Consider the following 27,758-nt stretch of genomic DNA (forward strand, 5'->3'; position numbering starts at 1 on the left):
GAAGTAAAAAAAAAAAAAAATCAATTAAATAAGAAATGAAGTTACCCTCTTTTGATGGTCACCCTGCAATATAGAAATGAAGTTGAATACAATAAAAAATATTTATTGTCAACACTAGTCAATAATATATTATTATTATTATTATTATCTCATCTTCTTCCCTTGGATATCTCTTAATTAGCCCATTAACCTTATCCTACAAAATTACACTTCATTTCTAAAAAATATTTTTAAAAGAACTTATAATTAAAACTTGCATAATGATTGTGATGCAACGATGGAAGAACATCAAACTCTATGACTATCACATGATATGGTGTGCAGATAGTAGACAAATCAAAAGCACTATATCAAATTTCACATGACCTAGAAAATAAATGGTGGAGGCTTGATATTTTCAAATTTCTTATTCTAGATTTTTTTTTGGAGAGAGAGAGAAAGATGGGAAAGTGGGTTGTTGTTTCAAATGGTTGAGTTGGTTTAGTGCTCGATCGTAGGATTTGTGCAACACAATCTAACACTACACTCCACAAAATGTGTTTATGGGATGGTTTCAAGCAATTTTTTTTGGGAGTTGGTGGATTGTACTTCTAACCTCTAGATCTTCCTAATCTCATCGTAGAACATCAAATATGTTTATAGAGGGATAAAAATGTGTTTTATATAATTAATAAAATAAAAATATTTATTTATAATTTTTAAATTAATTATAAAATTTTAATCTTATATAAATCCTAATTTTTGTATAGTTATTAATCAAGTAATTCCCCCTAACATGCATCTTCCTTCAATGGGACCCGTACAGAGTATCCGAACCAAATAATCCTCTATTTTTGGATTGAGAGAAATGGAGAGAGAAGAGAAAATAAATGAATTTCACTCTATTTTTCTTGCTTGGATTTTAAGTGGGGAGAGAAGGGTAGAGGAAAAAAGATGAGTTTTCTTTCTCTCCAAAGATGAAGAGAAGTGAAGAGAAGAGGAGAGAAATAGAGAGAAATTCTTTTAAAATATTTTATAATTTCAATTCTATCCTAGATCTCTTTTAAGATATTTTAGAATTTCAAAATTATAGCAAGTCCTCTCGAGTCAATTCCAACCTGATGAAAGAAATTGAGTTTCTCTCCTCTTCTCTTCTCTTCTTTTCCCTTCTCTTCTATCCACTTCTCTCAATCCAAACATAACAATATCTGTTTACGTGTTACACACACGCACCCACACACAGTTACACACACACAGAGCGAGAGAGAGAGAGAGAGAGAGAGAGAGAATGGCTTCGCATCTCTCTTCTCTTGCGACTTCTTCCATTCCTGGCAACCTCACTCTTAGCTCCAACGGTGCCCCAAAGAAGTGTGAGTTTTGTTTTTTGTTTCACAATTAGATAATGCTCCAACATTTACTGCAAAAAATTTCATAATTAGAAACACAAACATTTACCGTAAATTTCTCTAAGTTAAGCAAAGTATTTCTGTTTGAGAATTGAGGGGAAATTTTCTGTCTTCTTATAGCACTTATAATCGAATTCTTAATTTGCACCACAACTGAAGTTGCTAATTATTAATTAATTTTTTATTTATTAAAATCCGGCACTAAACTAACGATCCAGAAAGAAAGAGAGAGAGAGAGAGAAATTAAATTCAAAACTAGAAGTATGGAAGGATACCTTAGAAACTAAGGGTTGGTAACTGTTAAGTAGCAACTTTAGTAGAGGGGATGAGATAATAGTTAAGATTGGTGTTTTAAAAATATCCGAAAGAGTCCATTTCATTACTTTAGGTTAATTATTCATAGATAGAAACAGAGTGATTGATGTGAATTATATGATTATGAAGTTTTCATGTGATGAATATTTACTAATCAAATTAAATGGAAAACTTCACCTTTTATGGTCAAATGTTGAGTAGTAAAGAAATGACATGTTTAGAGAATGGGTCCCTATTTGATAAGTGATGGATTCAATATCTACATTCTAATGCATTATTTTATCATTTGTCTGACAATTTTTGTCGTCATCATTTGTGTAATGCGGAATGCAAATTAAGTCAACTGTCAAGAGTTCCGATGGAAATTTTGTAATTATTTAGGTTTTCACTTATTTGAGTCTAGATTTATCGTTTTGGACTATTTTAAATTAGTTATTTATGTAGTTTTCTGTTTTAGGGTTTTAATTTTATGTTTTGGGGGCTTATTTTCATGTTTTATTGGCCCATGGTCTTAGTGTAATATTTAGGTGCAACTTAGTAATTTTACTTTGTCTTTTATTTAAGTTTATTAGGGTTTGAAAATTAGGAGAGAGAAAGTTATGAAAATTAAGTTTATTTATTTGGTATTTTAGTTTAGTAGGATTTTTTATTTATCTTCTTTATATAGATTGTATTAGGGTTTTTTTTTTATTATTAATGACTAATGAAGATTTTGATGAATAAAGAATGTGTTTCTTTGATGGAGTGAAGTGAGTTCTCCACCATTCTTAGTATATGATTCAAAGGTTCTATCTTTCTATCCCTTTCTCTTTCTTCTTCTAATCTTTATTTTTCTCTATTTTATTCTTTTATTTCCTTGATTTTCCTTTAGTTCCTTGTTCTTGATTTTTTTGATTCTTGATTGTTGAATCGTTTATCCTTTCTCTTAACCTTTAACCATTCTTTAACCATTTCCATCTATCCTACTGAAATTGTCGTAATTGTGAAAAAAAAAATTATTTTACTTTTGGGTTTACTCTATCCTAATCCAAATCATAAACCTAATCTCAAATCTTTAATCCTTACCCAATCCTAAATCAAATTCCCTAAACCCCACATTTTCTTATCTCCCCTCATCATCCTGCATCATTGTGCCTTATCCCCAATGTTGGGATTGGCTTTGGGAGTACCTATTTTACCTTTAATTCTATCTTGAGACATATCTTCAGTATATCTGATTAAAAATAGATGCACAAAGGCCTATAGCCAAACTCTTTTTAATACTTTTTATGACTACTATATATTGATTATTATAGCCATTTAGTGATTAAAAAAAAAAAAAAGGGAATCTCCTATGATGCATTTTGCATTTTACTTGTTTCATTATATCAACTTTGGTGCACTATGACAAGGCAATTGTTATTCTAAGACCTAATGGTTTTTTAGTAACTATTTGTGTTGTTAAATGGCAGTTAAATCAAAGTCAATAGGATTTCATGTCAGATCCAGTTTGGAAGACGAGAGCTGCACAACAGATGGACCTGACCATTCATCAGAACCATTAAAGATAACGGTTGTGTGTTTAACTTTCTATTACTTATTTACTATGTCCACACTTGCAATCTCTAGGCCTAGGATTTATATTTATATATGTGGATTTATTGCATGGAACTGGAGGATGGGAAGAAGTGGTCCTTCTCCAACCCTCTTACATGTGGAATGGGTCCTATCATTTGATGGGTCTTACCAAGAGATCTTCTAGGTTACAAATAGTCTAAATGCCGTAGATTGTAGCTAGAGTAAGATACTTATATCAAAAAATAATTAAAGCATCTAGGAAGTCTAAGGTAACATGTTCCTTCCAGAATCGTTACAAGCGTAGTTCTCTAATTTAAGCTGTCTGACATGGAACTATGGTAGTGATAAAGAACAGATTAATGGGTAATATTGTGTACCTGTTTAGTTAATCATGGATGCCATGCCCATGCCTAACACTTCATTTTTTATTTTATTGTTTTAAGTGTAAATGCAGTAACAAGGCATCTGGTGATAGCAAACTTAACTGCTCATGTTGTAATCTTGTTTTGCAAGGTGAGGGGTGAGGAGTCTAAATCTCACTTATGGATTAGAAAACAGTTTGTAAGCCAGTTTCTGATGGTGGTTTAGGCCAAGGTTTAAAATCCCATTTGGATGCAATGTTTCAGTCAGAAGAAAACTTAAATGGTTTTAACTGCAACATTCTAAGACAATCCAAAACATTCAATGTCTCATTCTGGTCTTGCCCGAAACCAGAAAATTCCACCGAAGCATTTGAAATGGTGTGAAACTTTGAACCATGGTTTTGGCATAAGGGGGTTTGGGGATGGGTATGCAACTACTTTGGGAAAATGTTGTCTACAGATACAAAGCCAACCCTAAAGGGCGGTGGAGGTTGATATTTTATTCCAAGTAGAAGGAATTCAGTTGGGTCAGTGTAATTTATTTTTACTTTTAACTATGAAGTGAGTGCTTGAGAAGCATCCTTTCCTCTTTTGAATAATTTAGCAAAAAGGCTGGATATAGAGTGGGTGGTTGCACAAGAACTTGGAAGGATTCATGGTATGGTCACTCTTTAGTGTTTGGATTTGTACACATCTTCATCGACAAAGAAGTCCAACCTTCTAAACAGAAGTTGATGTGAATATGAGTTGAGAAGTCTCCTTTCCATCTTGAAGCTTAGTATGTCCATTTTAACTGCCTAGGCAAGAGACGTCTATTGAATTCAAGTATCCAACTTCACCAATAAGATATGGAATCATACTTGACATTTAGAATTATACAGAAAAGACTTTCATCTCATAGTGGTCTACCTCAAATATTCTGGGAATCAGTGGTTGTTATTTGTCAGAGAAAAATAGTGATCTATGAAGTAATTGGTCAGTTGATTTAACCAAATAGATCTATAATGGGAAACAAATCCATTTATTTATTTTGAAAAAAAACAAAAAAAGAATCCTGGGTAAGTGATCTCATAGACTTTTTCAGTCGCCGCTTTTTATGATACTCTAGTGGGTGGCTTGGATCATGGTTTTCCTTCCAACAAAATATGACTTGGTTTGGTGCTCTCTAAAATAGCTTTCTTCACTTGGACTGCATCTTAGACAAAATTTTAATGAGGGATTACCTCTCCAATAGAAAAAGGTTTTTCCTAAATATACGACTTATATGTCCAGAGTTGGAGGTGACTGTTTATCACTTGTTATTGCATTGGGAATTCAATTCTTCCCTTTGGAGCAAGTTTTTCTTTTATTTGGGTGGGGGTTTCCCATTCTGGATCTGGACTGGTGAGTTTTTTATAGGTTGGTCCACTGACAACTTTGGTATAAGAGGGATGTTGTGCAACATTGTTAAAATATATTATCTCTTGCACACTTCTACTATTTTTTTAATAGATGATTCAATTTTATTGAATGAAAAGAAAACTAAGAAGGTTGAATGACCTTCATAGTAGAAAAACAAAATAACGAACTAACCATGATTTATATCTAAGGGCACCCACCTAAAAGAAGACACTTTTGATGGAACTTTTGCACCCCAAACAGATGTCACAAGAAATTCAACAGGGTGGATTGACTGCGACTCAGGGAATGATAGCACTTAATTAGAAAACATTAGTCCCAAGAGCAACTCCAAGATCTTCAATCTTCCTTTTTGGAAAATATGGGAATGCTAAATGACAAACCAATGAGCTAACAATAAATTGGATCCCCAATCATTAAAAAATTTCCTAAACCCAAATTCCATTATATCTCATTCCCTACCCGAGTCAAGATATCAACAATGTGTCTTAATTTCTTTGAGAGTTACAAAATATAATTAGAAATTTCTTTTTTTTTTGAAAGATTATTTGGGTTAAGGCAGACCCAAACCAGCTACAACCTCACATAACTCATCCCCCTCTTATCCTGAACAAGAATAAGTAAAAGAGCACTAGGGAGCAAATTACAATCCAAAAAAATGCAGCTTAGATTATCGTTCATCGAAGCTAGCATATCAGCAGCCTTGTTAGCTTCTCTAAAAATATGTGTGAAGGAGGCCTCTTGGGATTTGGGAGAAGGCTCCTGATTAAGAGGATCAAGTGGTGAGCATGCCAAGGGCAGCTCCAAGTGTCGTTGAGGATGTTCACCACCACTAAGGAATCAGATTGAATAGTGATTCTCGAGGTGTTGGAGGCTGCAGCAAGCTAGATGCCCTTGAGGATACCCTGTAACTCATGATGTAAAACAGATTTAGGAGTATCGCAACCCGCCAATGCAGCCATCACATTACCCTCAAAGTCACGAATGATGGCTCCATAGCCTCCTCTTAGAGTAGAGAAAGCCCCATCAGTGTTAATGGTGATCATACCCATTGGCGGTTTTGTCCAAGAACAATAGACTCATCTAGAATGGGAGAAGGAAGCTTGGAACCCCCAAGAATTCATAAAAGATTTGTTGTAGTCCGAGTCTTCAATGAAGTCTATAATATCCTTGAATCTGATCCGGATATCTTCCCAAATATTGCTGAATACCAGGCCTAGGTTCTTGCAGTTGTTTTGGTAGAGTCGATTGCACCTTTCTCTCCAAACTTGGTATACGAAAGCACAAAAAGTAACTTGTATGATTCTTTGGATAACTGAATAACCTTTAAAATTGTTGGCTACCCAAGCTACTTCTTCATCCCAAGTACCTGGGGTCCTCTGCAAGAGGCATCTATGCATAATGCCAGCCCAGATATCCTTCAGAAAAGAGCATTGACTGAGTAGGTGGTTCGTGTCCTCTACATGTTCTCTACATAGATTGCAAGTAGCATCATCCCTTATCCCCAACTCCTTAAGCTTTTTTAGGGTCTTGAGCCTAACTTTCAAGGCAAGCCAAGTAATGAAACTATGTCTAGGAATACTGGCCTTGTTCCAAACCAAGTGAGCCTAACTTGATCTGGCAGAAGGGAACAAAGAAGCTTGTACTGCTGAACTAATAGAGAATTTCCCATTTGCATTGCCTTTCCAAATCAACCTGTCCAATTCACCAATGTGGATAGGAACTTGATCAACCAATTGAGATATCTTGAAGAGGTGACTTTCTTTACTAGCTGGGATGCACCATTGCCCATTTCGGATAATAGATGAGACTTTAGCCCTTGGCCCAACTCTAGAGTCGAATGCAAGCTCCTCTCTGAAATATGAATTCAGAATGCCGAGGGGGTGCCAAGCATCATCCCAAAGCTGAGTAGATCTGTCATTACCTATAAGATGTGAGATATTGTTTAAGGCAAGCTCCCTAGCCTTGAGAATCTTCCTCCAGTTCCAAGAGGCCTCATTGGGAACTTTCAAAGTCTAGAAGTTCCTACCTTTAAGAAGATGGTTCTTGGTCCATCTAAGTCAAACGGAATCCTGATTCGAACTAATCATCCAAGTATATCGAGAAATGGCTGCCTTGTTCCAAGTAGCAATACTAACAATACCAAGCCCACCTTTGGTTAAAGGTTTGCAAACATCACTCCAACCCACAACACTACTACCTCTCTGACTATCTGGCCCAAACCAAATGAACCTAGCACATATTTTTTCCATTTCTTTGACGACCTTGGCAGGGAGGATGAAGTAATTGCACCAATAAACTTTGATGCTGAGAAGGACAGATCTAACAAGCCTCCAACCTACCTGCATAAGAGAGGTATCTACCTTTCCAAGATTTAACTTTCACGGACAAGCTTCTCATTCAAAAGCTGGCAATCTCTAAGGGTCAATCTAGAAGAGAACAAAGGGAGCCCCAGGTATCTAACTGGGAGGGACCCTTTCCTGACCTTAAGAACTCTTGCTACGTCAGTTGCCAAACTTCTATGGTCTCCTGCTAAGAACAAGGCACTCTTGTCGATATTGACCTCAAAACCAGTGATGCCACTGAATTCCACAAGAGTGGAATGGATAGCCTCGGCATTCTTCATGTTGCCCTTAAAGAAGATGAGGAGATCATCAGCAAAACAGAGGTGGATGATCTCAAGCTTCTTGCATCTAGGATGGTACTTGAACTGTTTATCTTTGACCCTCTTCTAGAACAAGGGGTTTAAAATCTCCATAACTAGCACAAATAGATAAGGAGATAAGGGGTCCCCTTGCCTCAAGCCTCTTTTACCTTCAAATTATCCTGTGAAAGAGCTATTGAAAAAGATAGTGTAGGATACACTTGAGATACATTTCATCACCTAGTCAATAAAAAGAACAGGGAAGTGAAAGGCTTTAAGAGTGGTTTTCGCAGCTTCCCAGTCAACAGTATCATAAGCCTTATTCAGATCTACTTTGACTGCTCCTCTAGCCTTTGTCTTCTGCCTGTGGTAATTACGGATAAGCTCGTGAGCTAGAAAGATGTTATCTGTAATGTTCCAGCCTTCGATGAAAGCAAATTGGTTCAGCCCTACAAGCTTGTGAGTCACCTGACTGATCCTATTGGTTAGCACTTTAGAAATAATTTTATACAAGATATTACAACAAGAAATAGGTTTATAATCGGAAAGCACTCTAGGTGAATCAGTTTTAGGAATTAAGGATATGGAAGTCGCATTAGTCTCCTTAAGTATCTTTCCACTCTTGAAGAAACTCTTGATTGCCTTAAGTAGGTCGAGTTTAATGATGTCCCAAGTTTTTTGGTAAAAGCAAGCATTAAATCCATCGGGGCCAGGAGCCTTGAAGTGATCCATGCTGAAGAGGGCCCTATGAATCTCTATCTTAAACCTTGGCTGCCAGAAAGTCTCAATCAACTTGATGGAGATGATTTGGGCAAGCTAGGTTCTCCCTAAGAGCATGGTTGCTAATCGAATTGGTAGCTCCCATGAATGATTTAAAGTGGTTGACAACTTCCACTTCAAGCTCATCTTCCTCAGTGATAAGATTGCCATCCCTGCTAACAATTGTAAAGATTCAATTCCTGGCTCTCCTGGCTTTAACAAACTAATGGAAGAAGGCGCTATTGCGGTCACCAAGCTTTAACTAGTTAACTCTAGATTTTTGCTGCAACTCAGATTCGTTGACCCTAAGAACATGTGCATAGGCTTTCGAAAGTTCTCTCTTCTTGGACAAAAATGACCATAAGTGGGTTGGCTTGCAAAGTAACTTGTACTACAGATAACCTGCTCCGGGCATCTCTCTAATCCTTGTGTCTACCTTCACGTTTAACCTTTCTCCAAGCTTTCAAATGATCTTTGACTGTTTTAAGCTTGATAGTGAACCTGTAAAGATGATTCCCCAGGACTCTCGTATCCCAAGCTTCTTTGACTACTTTGAAGAAATCTCTATCTTCAATCCAGTAGTTACCTAAATGGCTTCTCGCCCCCCAACCATCAGCTTGGAAGTATTCACAAGGCGAGGGCTATGGTCAGAGAGGCCATTAGGGAGAAACATACCATCAGACTCATTCAGTTGATCCACCCAATCTGTATTGACCAAAATCCTATCAAGCTTAGACCAAACCCTCCCACATTCTTGCTTGTTGTTCCAAGTAAACTTAGCTCCAAAATATTTGATGTCCATGATGCAACTATTATTGAGGCATTCAACAAACTCAGTCGAAGCTGCAAGTTAATCAACCTCCCTCCCACCTTCTCTGATTGGTTTAGAATACAGTTGAAGTCACCCATCAGAATCCATGGCATTCGCATAACTTGAGAAGTAGCACGGATTTCCTCCCAAGGTCTTCTACTCTCAATATTTTTATTATCTCCATAGATAACAGACAAGAAGAAGTCCTTACTGTCCAAAGAGTTGACAAGGACATGGATCCTCTGATCAGACTTGCTCACTAGAAGAATATTGACAATGGTTGGTTCCCAACAAATCCAAATCCTACCATTTAACGCTTTATCATAGTTGTCGATCCTACACCAAGAGGGGCAGATCCTCCTCATAATCCTCTCAGCATTATGGTTGTTGACTTTGTTTTCAATAAGCCAATGATGACCAACTCGTTTTCCCTAATGAGGTTCCTAACCTCATTATGTTTTGCAGGGTCATTGAGACCCCTTACATTCCAAGATGCTAGGATCATTGGGAACTAGGTAAGGTATCCCCCCTTCCCCCACAAGTACTCCCTGAACTATCTCTAACAAAGGCGTTGCTGTTAGCTTCACCTGTAGTCCTCTCCTATCCAACAAAGATGGCATCTGCCTTGTGGCAAGGGGATGATTTGTTGGTGGAGATCTTCGAAGTGGAGTGGTTGGATTCCCCTTGGCCCCATAGCTTCCAGACTGTTCAGGAGGTGGGGCACTATCTATCTCGCCTCCAGAATTGGCGTCACCTAGAGCCTGAAATCTGTTGGCATTAGGGCTATTCTTGTTCTTCTTCTTGCTTTTCCTGGGAGGGCCTGAGCTCCCTCCACCTCCTACTGAGCCCCCTGCAAGGGAGGCCTTGGAAAGAGTAGGGTTGGGGGATTCCTTGGCATCTAAAACATTAACACTAGGGGCTGGTGGAATGGAGCATTCCCCTTTCTCTACACCAGTCATCCACTTCATGACTTCATCCTCATTTTCCTCCTCATTAGGTTAGAAACCACCCGCTGGGGCTGACTGTGCAGTGTGGGTATTAACCTCTGAGATAGAGATGCCTGGGTTAGGCATAGAGTGCCTCTTTTGGTTCCTAACAGTCACTTTCTCGGCTAAACCAGAGGCCTGAACAACAGCGTTGCCCAAAGGATGATCCACAGTAGCAGCAGCTCCCTCACCATCAGCCCTCTTGGTTGTCCCTAGGAGAGGGCATTTGTTGTTCGAGTATCCGAACGTTGCGCATGTGCAGCACCTGGAGGGGTACCAATCATACCCCACCCTCATATCTACTCTCATATCCTTGTGGATCCTAACTTTGAGAATTCTGGCCAGCTAAAAGTTAGCCTTGACCTCCACACACCCTAGCAAAGGACAATCTATTGCCTTCATCCGTAGCATTATCCATGTAAAAAGGCTTGCCCACTCCACTCGCAACATATCCTAAGCCCCTGGGGGTCCAGAAGTGCTTGAGAAGATTGAAAAGTTTTATCCAAATCAGGACAGCAGCAGTTTCCCTTTTTTTCTGATTCCACTAGAGGATCCCATCGTTTAACTACCATTAGTTTCCTTCTCACAAACCAAGGACCTCCCTCAATTACTCCCAGCAGATCTTCTTCTTCCTCAAACTTGAAAAAATATAGCCTATTGTCATCTGAGAAAATCTCCAGGTCCCCTTTCACTTTCCAAATCGAGCTAACAGCGTACTTCACTAGGTGGTAGGGGAGCTTGGCATTGAAGAAATGCCCCACAAGGCAGTTCTCCCACTTGGAAATGCCTTCTTCTAGGGCATCTTAAGGACAATCAATGATCACCTCCTTGCCCTCCTTAGTAGGCTCAAAGAATTGCATTTTGGTTAAGCTTTTAGTTGAAGCACTGGAGTTGAACAACTTGGTCCAAGGCCTGTGAGTGTCCCCTCTAGGGGTTTTCCTAGCAGCATTGGTCCCCTCTTTGGGATCTGGAACCTTTTTGCTTAAAAAATTGTTGTTAATGGGGTTGCAATCAGAGCCTGTTTTGTCTCCTCTCTTGTGGTTAGGCTTAGAGTTACCCACATGAGAGATGTTGTGTGCCTCCATGGGTCCCATAGGTGTAGGACCTTCCATGTTTACTTTGCAATAATTGCAATAGGTTTGGTAGATGTGGAATCTGGGTAGGGACCTTGAAAAGGCTTAGAAGTGATCCCATAAGTGGTCCTAGAATCCCTTGAGCCTATGACATCAGTTGGAAATAGTTGGAGAGAGGACACTATTGTTTTGGATTGAGGTTGAAGATATCATATTAAGTTGAGAAAGGCTTTTGGAAAGCAAAATAAAGGGTTTTGGAGAGCAAGTCAAGGGGTTTCCTATCTTTAAGGAGGATTTGGGGAACAAAATCAAGGGTTTCTGTCTTGGGTAGGGTTTTAGAGAAAAACCTCAAGGGTTTAAGGGCTGCGGATGAAGATGATGGATTAAGGGGAGAAAACAAGGGTTTTTGTCTTAAAGCTGAGATGTGAGAGAGAGAGAGAGGACTTAACTAGAGTCGCCGGAGTTGGCCGCTCGTCGCTCATGGCCATGGTCGCTCGTCAAGGTGAGAACATCCCCCCACTGCGCCCCATGGAGAAGGTAGAGTTCTTGGCCATGCAATGTTATGGGAGAGAGATCAACATGGATCAGTTATTACCCTTCATCTTAAGAGATGTTGTGCAGTGGAAAGCCTAACCAATATTAGAAATTTCTATTCAAGGGAGGGCTACAACCCTGTACTTATCCGAAAGAATACTCTTTCTTAGAATTCAAAAAGAACTTTAGAGATACCTTTCCATACCTTTCATCCAAAAGAAATTTCCGCAGCCCCTCTCACGTCCAAAAGAAGATTTCCCATATTTAGCCAAAATAACCTTCCTCTACAAGCTACAATGATCAATGCCAAATCTCTAATTTTCCAAGATGCAAAGATACCCTTGAAGCACCATCCCCTTAGAACTAGAGTCCGTTTTGTTGGGGACTAAAGAATTGGGCCTCTTGTGAACTTGAGATCCAGTGGGCTTGGATGCCCATTGGACTTAAGCCCCTATCCAACCTCATGATAGGTCAAGAGCTTTTATTTGAAGAGGTTTTACTCTCTTTACATGCTAGGCCCTTTTAGGTGCACTGTTATTCTTTTTTATGCACATTCATTGGACTGCCCACTTTTACTATGTTGATCACGATCACGGTTACACAATTAAAGGCATCCTCAAGATCTAATGATTGAGTTATCCGAGGACAAGCTAAGGAACGACAGGTAGTAGCATCCTCAAAAATTTGCAATTGCCACATGTTGCATTATTGGATTTAATATTCTCACCAAAATCACTATGTGGGCTTTTGATGATAGAACCCTGCATTTAAACAACGTTAACATTGCTCATACCTTTTGTTGCCCTTTGATTTACTTCTACCCTCTTGCTTTTAGCATCCTTGTTTGTTGTGCTTTTGTTTTGTTCTTTGGTGTGTTATTTTAGTCCAACATTATCAAGGAGAGGGTTTAGAGAAGAGCTCTTGTATGAGAATCTCTCACATAAGGCGTTAATGGGTTTATATGGATTGGCCTAAGATGCTAGTTGTTTTGCATGACCCGTATTCTATGGTGCAGAGTGGAGATTACACCCAAGTGGTGTACCAATGGTTCTACGACCTGGGTGTACTCCTTTGGGTCGTGAGGTTGAGTCTCCCCACCTGTGACTTTACCCAGTATGCATGTTTCTGGTAGCGGTGTGTATCGGCAGGGATTAGTCCCATTGCCAAAGGGGGTGGGGAATTCTATCGCATAAAAAAAACGTTGCAGACTGGAGATGAAGGATTTTGCTAGCTTGGGTTGCTTTATCAAGTTTTTTAAAAGTTGTCAAACAGGGCTGCCTCAAAACTCCGTATCGCTTGCTAAAAAGTGTAAAATAAAGCATGCGACAAATTAATTGAGATTTTGGAAAAGGCTGATACATTACTCGTATAAAAAAATGTGCTCCTTATGTGCATGTGTTGGTGGTGGCAGGTGGTTGTATTTTAAAAAATTCAATTCAATTTTCTATTTTCTATTTCTCATTCTCTCCCCATCCTTTAATAAAATAATAATTAGTTTGGATTAAAAATCAGGAAAATATCAATATTCCCATATGATATGGATCAAAGTTTTTTCCAGTCATTATCATCATATTTCTTTTGTTATTTTGATTTTTTTTCCTTTTGCAAAGACAACCAGCTATGTGCTTTCTTTGAAAGTCTAATGACATTGTGATGTATTCATTCTTTTGATAAAGCATAGCGTCAACGTAAATGTTACCTTCTTTAACTACAGGGAGCTCGAGTATCAACCTCAAGGCGTTGGTGTCTTACATGTTTATGTTCAACTCTAGCTTTGATAAGCACTTCTGGCACTTCAATTTCTGTATCCAAGGCAATTGCTTTGGAAGGACTAGAAAAGCCTGCATGTCGAAATTGTGGGGGTAGTGGTGCCATAATCTGTAAGTATACCTTATGCTTTCTCTTGTTATTCTCTTTTTCTTGCAACGTTGACACTATTTATTGTGCTTTTTTGCAATTTAAATGTGTAAAACCTAAACTATGTTAGTTACACCCAACTAGGAACCTTTCATTTCGGTGTTCCCTAACCAACATTTTACTCAATTATTTTGCACTACATCTAGATGTACGAACATGAAGATGCAAACCTAACGAATTTCTGTAGGTTTTTATTTTTTTTACCTTCTAAAAAAAAAACCTACAGAAATTTGTAAATATCCAAGGATATGACAAGAGGAATAATTGCAATTTGCACCTAGAAGCTTCTAGAAAGATTTTGTGATGAACTCCATGTACCAAAATAATATGTACAGGGTTCAATTAATAGGGAAAGGGGGCTTCATATGATGCTTCTAATAATTTAAGAGAATTTTGCCATAATACCTTGGTGCGTTTTTTTATAGACTAGTTTGTGTCCATGGAAACTTCTATACTTTAGGCAATGTCGTTGAGCACTTTTGGTGACAATTACAATGGGACAAGATATGAGAGATTAATCTGGTTCAGCTTAAAAGTGCTGCAAGAAGAGCTTAGACCCATAGCTCAGTTGATTGACAAATTGCAATGCAACTTTGAGGTAGTGGTTTCAAGTCCAGGTTATCTATTAAAAAAAAGTGGCGCATCGGTGTCACATGTGTCTTAAATGATGTAGCTATTGTAAAAATACATTTGAGCAGATGCATGGAAGTACTAAACTTCCCTTACAACACCATTTCACACATCAACTTATTACGTTAGTAGTGATGAAGGAAGCTCTGTTGCAAGTGTACCATCATTGTGGGCTCTATATAATTGGATTTCTTCATTCATCTGAATCATTTGTTTATATTTTTGAATGATGCTGAAGTGACCTCAAGATTGTACCTCACATCGCACATCCTCATGTGAAAATGTATAGGAACCATAGTTGCTTTTCATCAAGATTCGAGTGAAAAAACATCTATGGTTTAGATACACTTTGATGTCAGGATGTGCGATGTGACTTTTTTTTTAATCCCATGGATATATTCTTTTGTTTCCACCCATCATCTTCTTTCTTGTAAACATTTTTTTTTCTAAATAGCCTTGTAAAAGTGGTGATCAATCTGATTTTTTTGTTCAATTGCCAAAATAATATAATCACAAAGCTGTTGTATTTATGCATCAGGATCTTAATTGGTTATGCTCATGCCTTCAAGTCATATTGTTGCTTTGTCTTTGTTTGCTATTGGCATGGAGAAACCCATTTTGAAATTCATTTGATAGGTGTTCTGGAATTAGAGGGTCAAATCTAGAAATTGAAGTCTTTCAAATCCTTGGGAAGTACCTTGATATTGTAAGTTTTTTTTTGTCAACTCCTAGTGTATTTTAGTACCTTAAGCATGTTGCCGATACTTGATATCGCTCCGATGTAGGCAAAGTTGTGTTTAGGGTAAGGCTTTGATGATGATTATGATTTTGTGAGAATATGTTCTATTTTTAGTTTACACGAAGTCAGAGCCTTAATTTGAGGCTATTGGTCTGATCAATGTAAGTGGAATATGCTCGAGGCTACATCTATAGAATTTGAAGTAAAAAAGGTTACTCTTATTTTATAGATTATTACTAAAATTTGTAAGTACAAAGATTTCTTTGGAAAGATTTGATCATCCAACTATATGGAAATAAAGCTCATTCAAACACAACAGAAAATGGTACCTTCTGAACAATAATGTAACTCCGAAAATACTTCCAATTGTTTACTCTGGTCCATAAGATAATCATTTTCTGTTGATTCAGGTGACATGTGTGGTGGTACTGGAAAATGGAAAGCTCTCAATCGAAAACGAGCAAAAGATGTGTATGAGTTCACTGAGTGCCCAAATTGTTATGGTATGCCCTTTTGCGAAGAAAACCCTGTTATAATGTTCAAGTTTACAAAAAAAAATAAAAAAATTGTTAATCAGAATGAGCAAAGGGTTTAGCCATATAACACAATTTTGGTTAACAACCATTTATATTGGGGCCATGTTAAAGGCACCCCAGTTTTTAGTAACGGCGCCCACACCATATACTAATGTTTTTTTGCCTTATATGGGATGATCTTCTTAAAACTTCTGACCCCGTCAAAACAAGTTGAATCATGTATCATTTGTTTTTTTTTTTTTTTTAAACTACTTTTGATGAGGTTAGAAGTTTCAAAATGAGCTGATTTTTCACAAGATGATCTCACCAAAAAAAAAAAAATTAGCTCATTCCGATACATCTGACCCATATACGACAAAAAAAAAAACTTTTTCTTAAATTGCTAGGTGCCTTGAACACGTGCCTTCGTATTGATGTGTTCTTCATGCAAAAAAAGTATGGTTGCATGAATCAAAATTTTAGGGTTATATTAAGAGATGTTTGATTTCTTTTGTGGTGTAGGTAGAGGGAAAATTAGCTCATTCCGATACTTCTGACCCATATACGAGAAAAAAAAAAACTTTTTCTTAAATTGCTAGGTGCCTTGAACACGTGCCTTCATATTGATGTGTTCTTCATGCAAAAAAAGTATGGTTGAATGAATCAAAATTTTAGGGTTATATTAAGAGATGTTTGATTTCTTTTGTGGTGTAGGTAGAGGGAAACTTGTTTGCCCGGTTTGTCTAGGGACTGGATTACCCAATAACAAGGGTCTTCTGCGGAGACCTGATGCACAGAAATTGCTCAATAAGATGTACAATGGCCGGCTTTTGCCAAATTCTTGAGCAGATATCTCATTTCAGGTCTGTATATTTGGGATTGGCAGTATGAATCCTCATCTGGTATTTGACTCTTATCTTTAGTCCAATGTCCTAAATAAGATGTCTTATTCCTTGTTTTTCGTTCTATACTTTCAACATTTCTCTCACCAAAGCTGTCATTAAGCATGTCAAATTTTGACTTTCTATCAATGATGTTATATTATTGGCTTTCTTTTGTTTACGCTATCCAAGAACTCCATTGATTTTGTAGTGTTTCATATTGGGACTGTACATTACATTGTACTCAAACTAGGCTTTCTACAAATAATTTTCATATACTCCTAAAATCCAAGAATCAGACTACAATGGAGTCGGGAGATTCGGATCACCATTCACCAAAGAAAAAAGATAAAGTTTAACTCAGGGAAGAGATCATGAAAAGTTATGAAATTCACGGTAAGATAATCAACTAGAATTAAGTGATTTATTAGGTAATAGAAAAAGGCGCTCTGATATTACCATACAAATTTTTTTTATTTTTATTTTGATAAAAAAAGATATCCGGGCCAACTTGCACACACCAGACTACCCCACTACGTGGAACAGTGCGTGGCCACCAAGGTTTTTTTTTATGGACAGTGGTATTTGAACTTGAAATCATAGAAAGAGTAGATTCCTTGGTCCAAGTTACAACCATTCAGCCACCCCCTCGGTGGTTTACCATACCATTATATTATGGTAATTGTTATACATAATAAAATTTTTAACTGCTATTGGCACCCCAACTTTTACTTACACCCCAATTAAAAATAAAGAACATGCATAAATGGTTGGGTATAGGATATCAAAGTTTGTCAAGTCGAATTAAAATATTTAGTGTGAAAGAGAATTAATTAGACCTTATCTTGTAGAATTAATTACTACTTATTTTGTAATGCTGTCAACTTATGTAATATTGTTGTTTGCTGTTGAAAATTGACACTATTTAAGAAAATTTGCCTGATAAATTTAGAGAGATGTTATTCATCACTCAACTTTTACTTATTACACCCCAACTAAAAATAAAGATAATAAGTAAATGTTTGAATGAATGTTATAATAGAGCTAAACCTTTGCTCATGCTTCGTGATTTACGTTTTCTTGCTTGTGTTCTCTTTGACTTTTAACTCAAGGTATTGACTTTCTAATCTTTATTTAAAAATTAATATGAATCTGTGGACATAGTCACATGTCGAAGGGAATTATTTTTCAAAAAAGTAGCCAGATGACGAAGGGAATTATTTTTCAAAAAAGAAAATTTATTTCAAACCATTTTTCTTGGTGCGTTGTAATCAGCCAAATGGAGTGCACGGAGTAATATTTTAGTAATGGGTGGTGTGCGACTAGTTTGTCCTTATTTTTTTTAAAGTCACGCAAATATAATTATAATTAAAAAATAAAAGATAAAATATCAAAAATTATAAAAATTGATTCGTTTATCGCTTGAACAAGAGATCTGACCTGCTCAACAAAAAACATTTTCTTATTCTAAAGTTCAAAAAAAAAAAACATACGAGAGAGATCCAATAGGCAATTAAATAAATATTTTTTTTATAAAAAAAAAATACATATAAGAATTAGGGTAAAATATCAGATAACATGTCGAAGCATCTGAATGCAATAAGCGCAATTGTTTAGCGGCTAATGCCAGAATCTCAGCTCCATGTTTCTATCGGCAACGTACAGCACCGAAAACGCTATCGATTCGAAGCGCATCAGAGACTCTAATTTGTTGCCTTTTATCTCTATTTCTCTCAACTAAAACCACAAATTCAAACTTTGATTTAAAATTTAAAAATCTAAAAAAAAAAAAAATTCTGAAAGAAAGGCTCAGAAATAATTATTAGTTTAACATCAACAAGCTTAGCAAAGCTTTCATAGTTTGATGGTATAATATCAAACATCATCACTGCCTCTGATTTTCTTTTTTAAAAAAGAAATACACTAATGGAAACTAAGATTTTAAAAAAATAAAAAATAAATTAGGGCATCAGAGAGCTGGGATTATGAAACACATCATAGAGTCTCTGAAAGAGATCTCAGATGGTACGAACAATTTCTAACATCACAGCCCATATTTATTTGTTTCTGCAGATCTAAATCGACTTAGAAGAGATCAAAGCCAAGCAAAAAAAAAAAATGATACAGAACTGAAACAACAAGAAATCGAACTCAAACTACAGAGATTCAAGATTGAAAGACAAGAATTTGGGGGAGAAAGAAAGTGTACATTAGGGTTTGTTGAGTCTTAGAAGAGAGAGTGAGCGAGAAATGCATTGCTTTAGAAGGGTTTATATAGAGGATGGTATGCTCCCACAAAGAAAACCCTAATTTCATTCTTCTAAGATAAAATTACTGAGGTATCCCTGACTTTTGAACAAATTACCCACCCTTTAGCGGCTAATGCCAGAATCTCAGCTCCATGTTTCTATCGGCAACGTACAGCACCGAAAACGCTATCGATTCGAAGCGCATCAGAGACTCTAATTTGTTGCCTTCTTATTTTCTCTCTCAACTAAAACCACAAATTCAAAACTTTGATTTAAAATTTAAAATTCTAAAAAAAAAAAAAAAATTCTGAAAGAAAGGCTCAGAAATAATTATTAGTTTAACATCAACAAGCTTAGCAAAGCTTTCATAGTTTGATGGTATAATATCAAACATCATCACTGCCTCTGATTTTCTTTTATTAAAAAAGACATACACTAATGGAAACTAAGATTTAAAAAAAATAAAAAATAAAAATAATAAATTAGGGCATCAGAGAGCTGGGATTATGAAACACATCATAGAGTCTCTGAAAGAGATCTCAGATGGTACGAACAATTTCTAACATCACAGCCCATATTTATTTGTTTCTGCAGATCTAAAACGACTTAGAAGAGATCAAAGCCAACCAAAAAAAAAGATATGATACAGAACTGAAACAACAAGAAATCAAACTCAAAACTACAGAGATTCAAGATTGAAAGAGAAGAATTTGGGGGAGAAAGAAAGTGTACATTAGGGTTTGTTGAGTCTTAGAAGAGAGAGTGAGCGAGAGATGCATCGCTTTAGAAGGGTTTATATAGAGGATGGTATGCTCCCACAAAGAAAACCCTAATTTTCATTCTTCTAAGATAAAATTACTGAGGTATCCCTGACTTTTGAACAAATTACCCACCCCGGTCTAATTAGTTAGGGATGTCAATGATCCGGTCCGATCCATTGCCAGCCGGATAATTAGCGCGATCCGAAAATCCGATTTTTCATGTTAATTAATCTGATAAAAACCTTATAAAAAAATATCATAGGGTTAAGATCCAGTGACTTATGAAGAATGACTCATAAAAAAATAAATGATCCCAATCGTTTAAATACAAAATCCAATATACATATATGCCTATGTAAATTCAACAAGAGATCACTTTTAACTAAAGGCGATGCTATTTTCTCTTGATTAATAGATACTATTTTTAATATAAATTATATCAAGATTCTAAGATAAATGATGTCTTATATTTTTTCTTTTTCTAAGAGATGTCCAATGTCATATCAAAGAGCTGTCAATTTTAGGAAAAGTTGACGTCTAAAGTTCCCGTGAAATTTTCTGCTAAACTTTCACATGTAAAAATTATTTTATACATCGTTAATTTAATAAATCGATGTATAATGTTGTTTTTTCATTACACATGTTTCAATCGGTGTAGTAGAGTGTGAATATAGAAATTGGAGCCGTGACACTCTATTAGTGTTTTCGCATCTCAAAAATATTAAATTCATAAACCTTTATATGTAGGTAGGTCTTGTACTATTTGCCTTGATTATATATAGTAACACTGTTTACTAGTCCATGGTCATAGGCACATTGTCGAACCACATAAATTCTTATTTTTTATGTGTAATTTCTATTCTCTATGTTGCTTCGTTATGTAGTTAGTATTATCTTTCTGTTAGTAAATATTTGCAGACTTTTGTAACTAAAACATTACTTGTGTCAACAGAACTTACAATGTTTATTAAGCTTTGAATGTCTTCATTACGTTGGTCTATTTGGTGACATTAAGAGCTTTTTTGTTACCGGTATTTTTTGCAGTTCTTTTAACTGTGAGTCGAAAAAGTAGGAGAAGTATGTTTGTTAGTAACGACTTCTACTTCACCAACTTTTGAGGGAAGCCCAGAATTGCATTTTTGAGAAGTCTTGTTGTGACTACTTTCACGCCTAAGCTACTATGAGAAGTCAACACTGAAGAATGTATGAGGGATGAAATGACGATTTCACCCCTCATTCTTCTTAACTTATCGATTAAACAACATAATCAATTCGACCTCTCTCTACGACTTTTTCGTCAGTTTCTGTAACAAACAAAATTCGCCTAAACGCAACTTCCCAAACTCTAAGCTTTTGTTTCTCCTAAACATATAATCTTTTAATGGAAGCTAGAATCTGTAATAAACAGATCCTAAACTTTCTATAGGAATTGACTTTGTTAATTTGTACTAATCTACTATTACATGCTTTAACAAGTTTAGAATAATAAAAGGTAGCCATCCGAATTCGGAACATAGATATTGTATAATGCTATTAATAGTGATCGTAATTAAAAATAAAATTTTACAAATAATTGATTTTTTGTATCAATTTACATTTTATGGAATTGTACTGGATGTGATTAGATGTCAATTTATACAAGTTCATATTATATAACTGTGCTTTAGATGTGTTTATATATTTTCTAAAAATAATATAAAAAACCTCATGGACGAATTTAATATTATATAGGGACGGAAAAATCCGCCCTTGGTAAGTTGCCTACAAGGCACATTTTGGACAAAGATTGAAACACATCGGGCTCCTAACACAGCCATCGAGATGAACATTCCAATTCTCGGGATCAACCTTGTTACAATCGTCAATCTTGACTTTTTAACATGAATCATCGAGATCAATGATTCAAATTATTGAGATTGATGATTTGAATGGTTAATCTCGACATCTTAAATAGTCAATCTTGAAGATTTGAGTTAAGGAAATATTATACTAATTAGGTTGTTAATATACAACCCCAACTCACTTGTGCGTTTAGAAACACATTCCCCCTGCAGGATCTATTATGTAATTTTACCTTTAGATCTGTCCCAGAAGAAACACGTAGGGGTTTCAATGAGACAGATCTGGTGCTAAATGTCTCAATCCTAACTCGGCCTAAAGATCCCAGCCCAAACTCGGCCCATTTAAAGGTCATGCTGGATTGGACCAAATAAAAGACCACCCATATTCAAGCCTAGTTAGGGTAACAAGTATATGGGCCTTTTCACAGTTGATTGGCCAGAATGTCATATTGAAGTAGTCAAAGAGTTGTGTTAGACTTTTTTTTGTTGTTGAAAGATTATCTGGGTTAAGGCATACCTAAACCAGCTACAACCTCACATGACGCATCCCCCTCTTATCCTGAACACGAATAGGTAAAAGAGCACTAGGGAGCAAATTACAATCCAAAAAAATGCAGCTTAAACTATCGTTCATCGAAGCTAGCATATCAGCAACCCTATTAGCTTCTTTAAAAATATGAGTGAAGGAGGCCTCTTGGAATCTTGGGAGAAGGCTCTTAATCAAGAGGATCAAGTGGTGAACATGCCAAGGGCAGCTCCAAGTGTCGTTGAGGATGTTCACCACCACTAAGGAATCAGATTGAATAGTGATTCTCGAGGTGTTAAAGGCTGCAACAAATCGGATGCCCTCGAGGATAGACTGTAACTCATGATGTAAAACAGATCTATGAGTATCGCAACCCGCCAATGCAGCCATCACATTACCCTCAAAGTCACAAATGTTGGCTCCATAGCCTCCTCTTAGAGTATCGAAAGCTCCATCAGTGTTAATGGTGATCATACTCACTGGCGGTTTTGTCCAAGAACAATAAACTCGTCTAGAATGAGAGAAGGAAGCTTGGAACCCCCAAGCATTCATAAAAGATATGTTGTAGTCCAAGTCTATAATGAAGTCGATAATATCCTCGAATCTGATTTGAATATCTTCCCAAATATTGCTGAATACCAAGCCTGGGTTCTTGCAATTGTTTTGGTAGAGTCGATTGCACCTTTCTCTCCAAACATGGTATATGAAAGCACATAAAACAACTTATTTGATTCTTTGGACAACCGAATAGCCTTTGAAATTATTGGCAACCCAAGCTATTTCTCCGTCCCAAGTACTCGAGGTCCTATGCAAAAGGCATTTATGCGTAATGTCAACCCAAATACCCTTCGAAAAAGAGCATGTCCTCTACATGCTCTCTACATAGATTGCAAGTAGTATCATCCCTTATCCCCCACTCCTTAAGCTTTTTTAGGGTCTTGAGCCTACCTTTCAAGGCAAGCCAAGTAATGAAATTATGTTTAGGAATACTGGCTTTGTTCCAAACCAAATGAGCCCAACTTGATTTGGCAGAAAGAAGAAAAAAAGCTTGCACTGCTAAGCTAATGGAAAATTTCCCATTTGCATTACCTCTCTAAACCATCCTGTCCAGTTCACCAATGTAGATAGGAACCTGATCAACCAATTGAAATATCTCAAGGAGGTGACTTTCTGTGCCAAACTAGGATGCACCACTGCCCATTTCAGATAATAGACGAGACTTTAGCCCTTGGCCCAACTCTAAAGTAAAATGCAAGCTCCTCTCTGAAATAAGAATTCAAAATGCCAAGGTCATCCCAAAGTTGAGTAGATCTGCCATTACCTATAAGATATGAGATATTATTTAAGGCAGGCTCCCTAGCCTTGAGAATCTTTCTCCAACTCCAAAAAGCCTCCTTGGGAATTTTCAAAGGGAATCCTAATTCGAACTAATCATCCAAGCATATCGAGAAATGGTTGCCTTGTTCCAAGTAGCAATACTAACAATACCAAGCCCACCTTCGATTAAAGGTTTGCAAACATCACTCCAACCCACAACACTACTACCTCTCTGACTATCTGGCCAAGACCAAAGGAACCTAGCACAGATTTTTTCCATTTCTTTGACGACCTTGGCAGAGAGGATGAAGCAATTGCACCAATTGACTTTGATGCTGAGAATGATAGATCTGACAAGCTCCAACCTACCTGCATAAGAGAAGAACTACCTTTCCAAGACTTAACTCTCATGGATAGCTTCTCAATCAAAGGCTGGCAATCTCTAAGGGTCAGTCTAGAAGAGAGCAAAGGGAGCCCTAGATATCTAACAGGGAGGGACCTTTTCCTGACCTTAAGAACTCTTGCTACATCAGTGGCCAAATTTTTGTGGTCTCCTTCGAAGAACAAGGCACTCTTGTCAATATCGATCTCAAGACCAATAATGCCACTGAATTCAATAAGAGTGGAATGGATAGCCTCGACACTATTCATGTTGCCCTTAAAGAAGATGAGGAGATCATCAGCAAAATAGATATGGGTGATCTCAAGCTTCTTGCATCTAGGATGGTACGCGAACTATTTATCTTTGACCCTCTTCTGGAACAGATGGTTTAAAATTTCCATAACTAGCACAAATAGGTAAGGAGATAGGGGGTCCCCTTGCCTCAAGCCTCTTTTACCTTCAAACCACCCTGTGAAAGAGCCATTTAAAGAGATAGTGTAGGAGATACTCGAGGTACATTTCATCACCCGGTCAATAAAAAGAACATGGAAGTGGTAGGCTTTAAGAGTGGCTCTAACGGCTTCCTAGTCAATAGTATCATAAGCCTTCTTTATATCTACTTTGACTGCTCCTCTAAACTTAGTCTTCTGCCTGTAGTAGTTACAAATAAGCTCATGAGCTAGAAGGATGTTATCTGTGATGTTCGGGCCTTTGATGAAAGTAGATTGGTTCAACCCTACAAGCTTGTGAGTCACTTGACTGATCCTGTTTGTTAGCACTTTAGAAATAATTTTATACAAGACATTACAACAAGAAATAAGTCTATAATCGGAATATAGTTTAGGCTAATTAATTTTAGGAATTAAGGATATGGAAGTCGCATTAGTCTCCTTAAGCATCTTCCTACTCCTAAAGATACTTTTGATCGCCTTAAGCATGTCGAGTTTATTGATGTCCCAAGATTTTTGTAAAAGCAAGTATTAAATCCATCGAGGCCAAGAGCCTTGAAGCCATCCATGTTGAAGAGGACCCTATGAATCTCTGTGTCTTGAACCTCAACTGCTAGAAAGTCTCAGTCAATTTGGTGGAGATAATTTGGGAAAGCTAGGTTCTCTCTAAGAGCATGGCTGATAATCGAATTTGTAGCTCCGATGAATGATTTAAAGTGGTTGACAACTTCCACTTCAAACTCATCATCCTTAGTAATAAGATTGTCATCCCTGTCAACAATAGTAGAGATTATATTCCTGGCTCTCATAACTTTATCAGATTGATGGAAGAAGGCACTATTGTAGTCACCAAGCTTTAACTAGTTAACTTTAGATTTCTACTGCAACTCAGATTCATGGACCCTAAGAACATGTACATAGGCTCTCGAAAGTCTTCTCTCTTCTTGGACAGGAATGGCCATAAGAGGATTGGTAACCTGCACTACGGATAACCTGCTCCGGGCTTCTCTCTGATCCTTATGTCTACCTTCACTTTTGCTCCAAGCTTTCAAATGACCGATGACTATTTTAAGCTTGATAATGAACCTATAAAGATGATTCCCCAGGACTCTCGTATCCCAAGCTTCTTTGACTACTTTGAGGAAATCTTCGTCTTCAGTCCAGTAGTTGAAGAACCTGAAAGGCTTCTTGCTCCTAACCATAAGCTTGGAAGTATTCACAAGGCAAGGGATATAGTTAGAGAGACCACCAAGGAAAAACATATCATCAAACTCATTGAGTTGATCTACCCAATCTGCATTGACCAAAATCCTATCAAGCTTAGACCTAATCCTCCCAGATTCTTGCTTATTGTTCAAAGTTAACTTAACTCCAAAGGATTTGATGTCCATGTTGCAATTATAATTGAGGCATTCAGCAAACTCAGTCGAAGATGCCAAGTTAATTAACTTCCCTCCCACCTTTTCCGATTGGATTAAAACACAGTTGAAGTCACCCATGAGAATCTATGGCATTTGCATAAGTTGAGAAGTAGTATAGATTTCCTTACAAAGCCTTCTCCTCTCAATCCTTTTATTATCTCCATAGATAACAAACAAGAAGAACTCTTTGCTGCCCAAAGAGTTGACAAGGACATGGATCCTCTTATCAGACTTGCTCCCTAAAAGAATATTGACAATGGTTGAGTCCCAACAAATCCAAATCCTACCATTCAATGTCTTATCATAGTTATCGATCCTATACCAAGAGGGGCAGATCCTCCTCATAACCCTCTCAGATGTTGACTTTGGTTTTAATAAGGCCAATGATGGCAAACTTGTTATCCCTAATGAGGGTTTTAACCACATTATGTTTTGCAGGGTCATTGATACCCCTTACATTCTAAGATGGTAGGATCATTAGGAACCAGGTAAGGTATCCCCCCTTCCCCCACAAACACTCCCTAAATTATTTCCAACAAGAGGATTATTGTTAGCATCACCTGCAATCCTCTCATGTCCAACAAAGATGGCATCTAGCATGTGGCAAGGAGATGATTTGCTTGTGGCGATATTCGAAGTGGAGTGGTTAGATTTCCCCTTGTCCCCATAGCTTCTAGACAGTTCAGGAGGTCAGGCATTATCTATCTCGCCTCCAAAATTGGCATCAACTTGAGCCTGAAACTTGTTGGCATTGGGGTTATTCTTGTTCTTCTTCTTCCTGGGAGGGCCTAAGCTCCCTTCACCTTTTGCCGAGCCCCCTGCAGAGAGGCCTTGGAAAGAGTAGAGTTGGGGGATTCCTAGGCATCTAAAACATCAACACTAGGGGCTGGTGGAATGGAGCATTCCCCCCATGCACCATTTATCCACTCCATGACTTCATCTTTATTTTTCTCCTCATTAGATTCGAAACCACCCGTTGGGGCTGATCATGCAGTGTGGGTATTAACCTCTGAGATAAAGATGCCTGGGTTAGGTTTAGAGTGACTCTTCTGGTTCCTAATAGTCATCTATGTAATAGCCGATTTCTCGACTAAATTAAAGGCCTGAGCAATAGCCTTGCCCAAATGATGATCCATAGTAGCAACAACACCCTCACCATCAGCCCTCTTGGTTGTCCCTAGGATTGGGCATTTGTTCTCTAACTGTCCGAACGTTGCACATGTGCTGCACCTGGAGGGGTACCAATCATACTCTACCCTTACATCTACTCTCACATCCTTGTGGATCCTAACTTCGAGAATTCTAGGCAGCTCAGAGTCAACCTTAACCTCTACACACACCTTAGCAAAGGACAATTTATTGCCTTCATTCGTAGCATTATCAATGTAAAGGGACTTGCCCATTCCACTCTCAACATATCCTAAGCCCTTGGCTCAGAAGTGCTTGGGAAGATTGAAAAGCTTAATCCAAATTGGGACAACAGTAGCTTCCCTTTTCTCTAATTCCACAAAAGGATTCCGTCGTTTAACTACCATTAGTTTCCCTCCCACAAACCAAGGACCTCCATCAACTACTCACAGCAGATCTTCTTATTCCCCAAACTTGAAAATTATAATCTGTTGTCATCTGAGAAAATTTCTAGGGCCCTTTTTACTTTCCAAATCGAGCTAATAGCGTACTTCACTAGGTGGTAGGGGAGCTTGGCATTGAAGAAATGCCCCATAAGGCAGTTCTCCCACTTGGAAATGCCTTCTTCCAAGACATCTTTAGGACAATCAATGATCACCTCCTTGCCTTCCTTAGAAGGCTCAAAGAATTGCATTTTGGTTAAGCTTTTACCTGAAGCATTGGAGCTGAACAGCTTGGCCCAAGGCATGTGAGTGTCTCTTCTGGTGGTTTTCCTAACAGCATTGGTTCCCTCTTTGGGATCTGGAAGCTTTTTGCTTAAAAAACTATTGTTAATGGAGTTGCCAGCAGAGCCTGTTTTTTCTCTTCTCTTGTCATTAGGCTTAAAGTTACCCTCGTGAGAGATGTTGTGCGCCTCCATGGGTCCCATAGGTGTAGGACCTTCCATGTTTACCTTTACAATAATTGCAATAGGTTTGGTAGATGTGGAATCTGAGTAGGGCCCAGGAAAAATGCTTAGAAGTGGTTCTAGAATCCCTTGAGCCTTTGACACCAACTGGATATAATTGAAGAGAAGACACTATGGTTTTGGATTGAGGTTGAAGATGTCAGATTAAGTTGAAAAATGCTTAAGGAAAGCAAAATAAAGGGTTTTGAGAGCAAGTCAAAGTGTTTCCTAT

The 27,758-nt window shown here is 37.5% G+C and overlaps 1 protein-coding gene and 4 non-coding genes across 5 annotated transcripts; 1 reads left to right on the forward strand and 4 right to left on the reverse strand.

The window, feature by feature from the left end:
• Window positions 1-1,184: 1,184 nt before the first annotated feature.
• On the forward strand, window positions 1,185-16,692 carry EDA3 (DnaJ/Hsp40 cysteine-rich domain superfamily protein). Its single transcript, XM_086452028.1, has 5 exons — window positions 1,185-1,349; window positions 3,152-3,252; window positions 13,539-13,704; window positions 15,521-15,613; window positions 16,340-16,692. The coding sequence occupies exons 1-5, from the start codon at window positions 1,268-1,270 to the stop codon at window positions 16,468-16,470; spliced, it is 573 nt and encodes a 190-aa protein (XP_086308154.1). The 5' UTR covers window positions 1,185-1,267; the 3' UTR covers window positions 16,471-16,692.
• A 1,619-nt stretch (window positions 16,693-18,311) lies between these two features.
• Window positions 18,312-18,400, reverse strand: LOC147396823 (small nucleolar RNA snoR116). The gene has a single exon (XR_015181257.1). It is a non-coding gene; the product is annotated as a small nucleolar RNA snoR116 (small nucleolar RNA).
• Window positions 18,401-18,469: 69 nt separating this feature from the next.
• LOC147396824 (small nucleolar RNA snoR117) lies at window positions 18,470-18,559 on the reverse strand. The gene has a single exon (XR_015181260.1). It is a non-coding gene; the product is annotated as a small nucleolar RNA snoR117 (small nucleolar RNA).
• Window positions 18,560-19,071: 512 nt separating this feature from the next.
• LOC147396825 (small nucleolar RNA snoR116) lies at window positions 19,072-19,160 on the reverse strand. The gene has a single exon (XR_015181258.1). It is a non-coding gene; the product is annotated as a small nucleolar RNA snoR116 (small nucleolar RNA).
• A 79-nt stretch (window positions 19,161-19,239) lies between these two features.
• Window positions 19,240-19,329, reverse strand: LOC147396826 (small nucleolar RNA snoR117). Its single transcript, XR_015181261.1, has one exon. It is a non-coding gene; the product is annotated as a small nucleolar RNA snoR117 (small nucleolar RNA).
• Window positions 19,330-27,758: the final 8,429 nt, after the last annotated feature.

Source organism: Akebia trifoliata, chromosome 8 (assembly GCF_017979445.1).
Source record: "Akebia trifoliata isolate Shusen 1 chromosome 8, ASM1797944v1, whole genome shotgun sequence".
Lineage (NCBI taxonomy): Eukaryota > Viridiplantae > Streptophyta > Magnoliopsida > Ranunculales > Lardizabalaceae > Akebia > Akebia trifoliata.

Excerpts from the sequence above, each read along its gene's own strand:
- EDA3 (XM_086452028.1), top strand. The coding sequence starts at position 1,268 with ATGGCTTCGCATCTCTCTTCTCTTGCGACTTCTTCCATTCCTGGCAAC. Across the intron at positions 1,350-3,151 it reads CAACGGTGCCCCAAAGAAGT|TTAAATCAAAGTCAATAGGA; the intron begins GTGAGTTTTGTT and ends GTTAAATGGCAG. Across the intron at positions 3,253-13,538 it reads CAGAACCATTAAAGATAACG|GGAGCTCGAGTATCAACCTC; the intron begins GTTGTGTGTTTA and ends CTTTAACTACAG.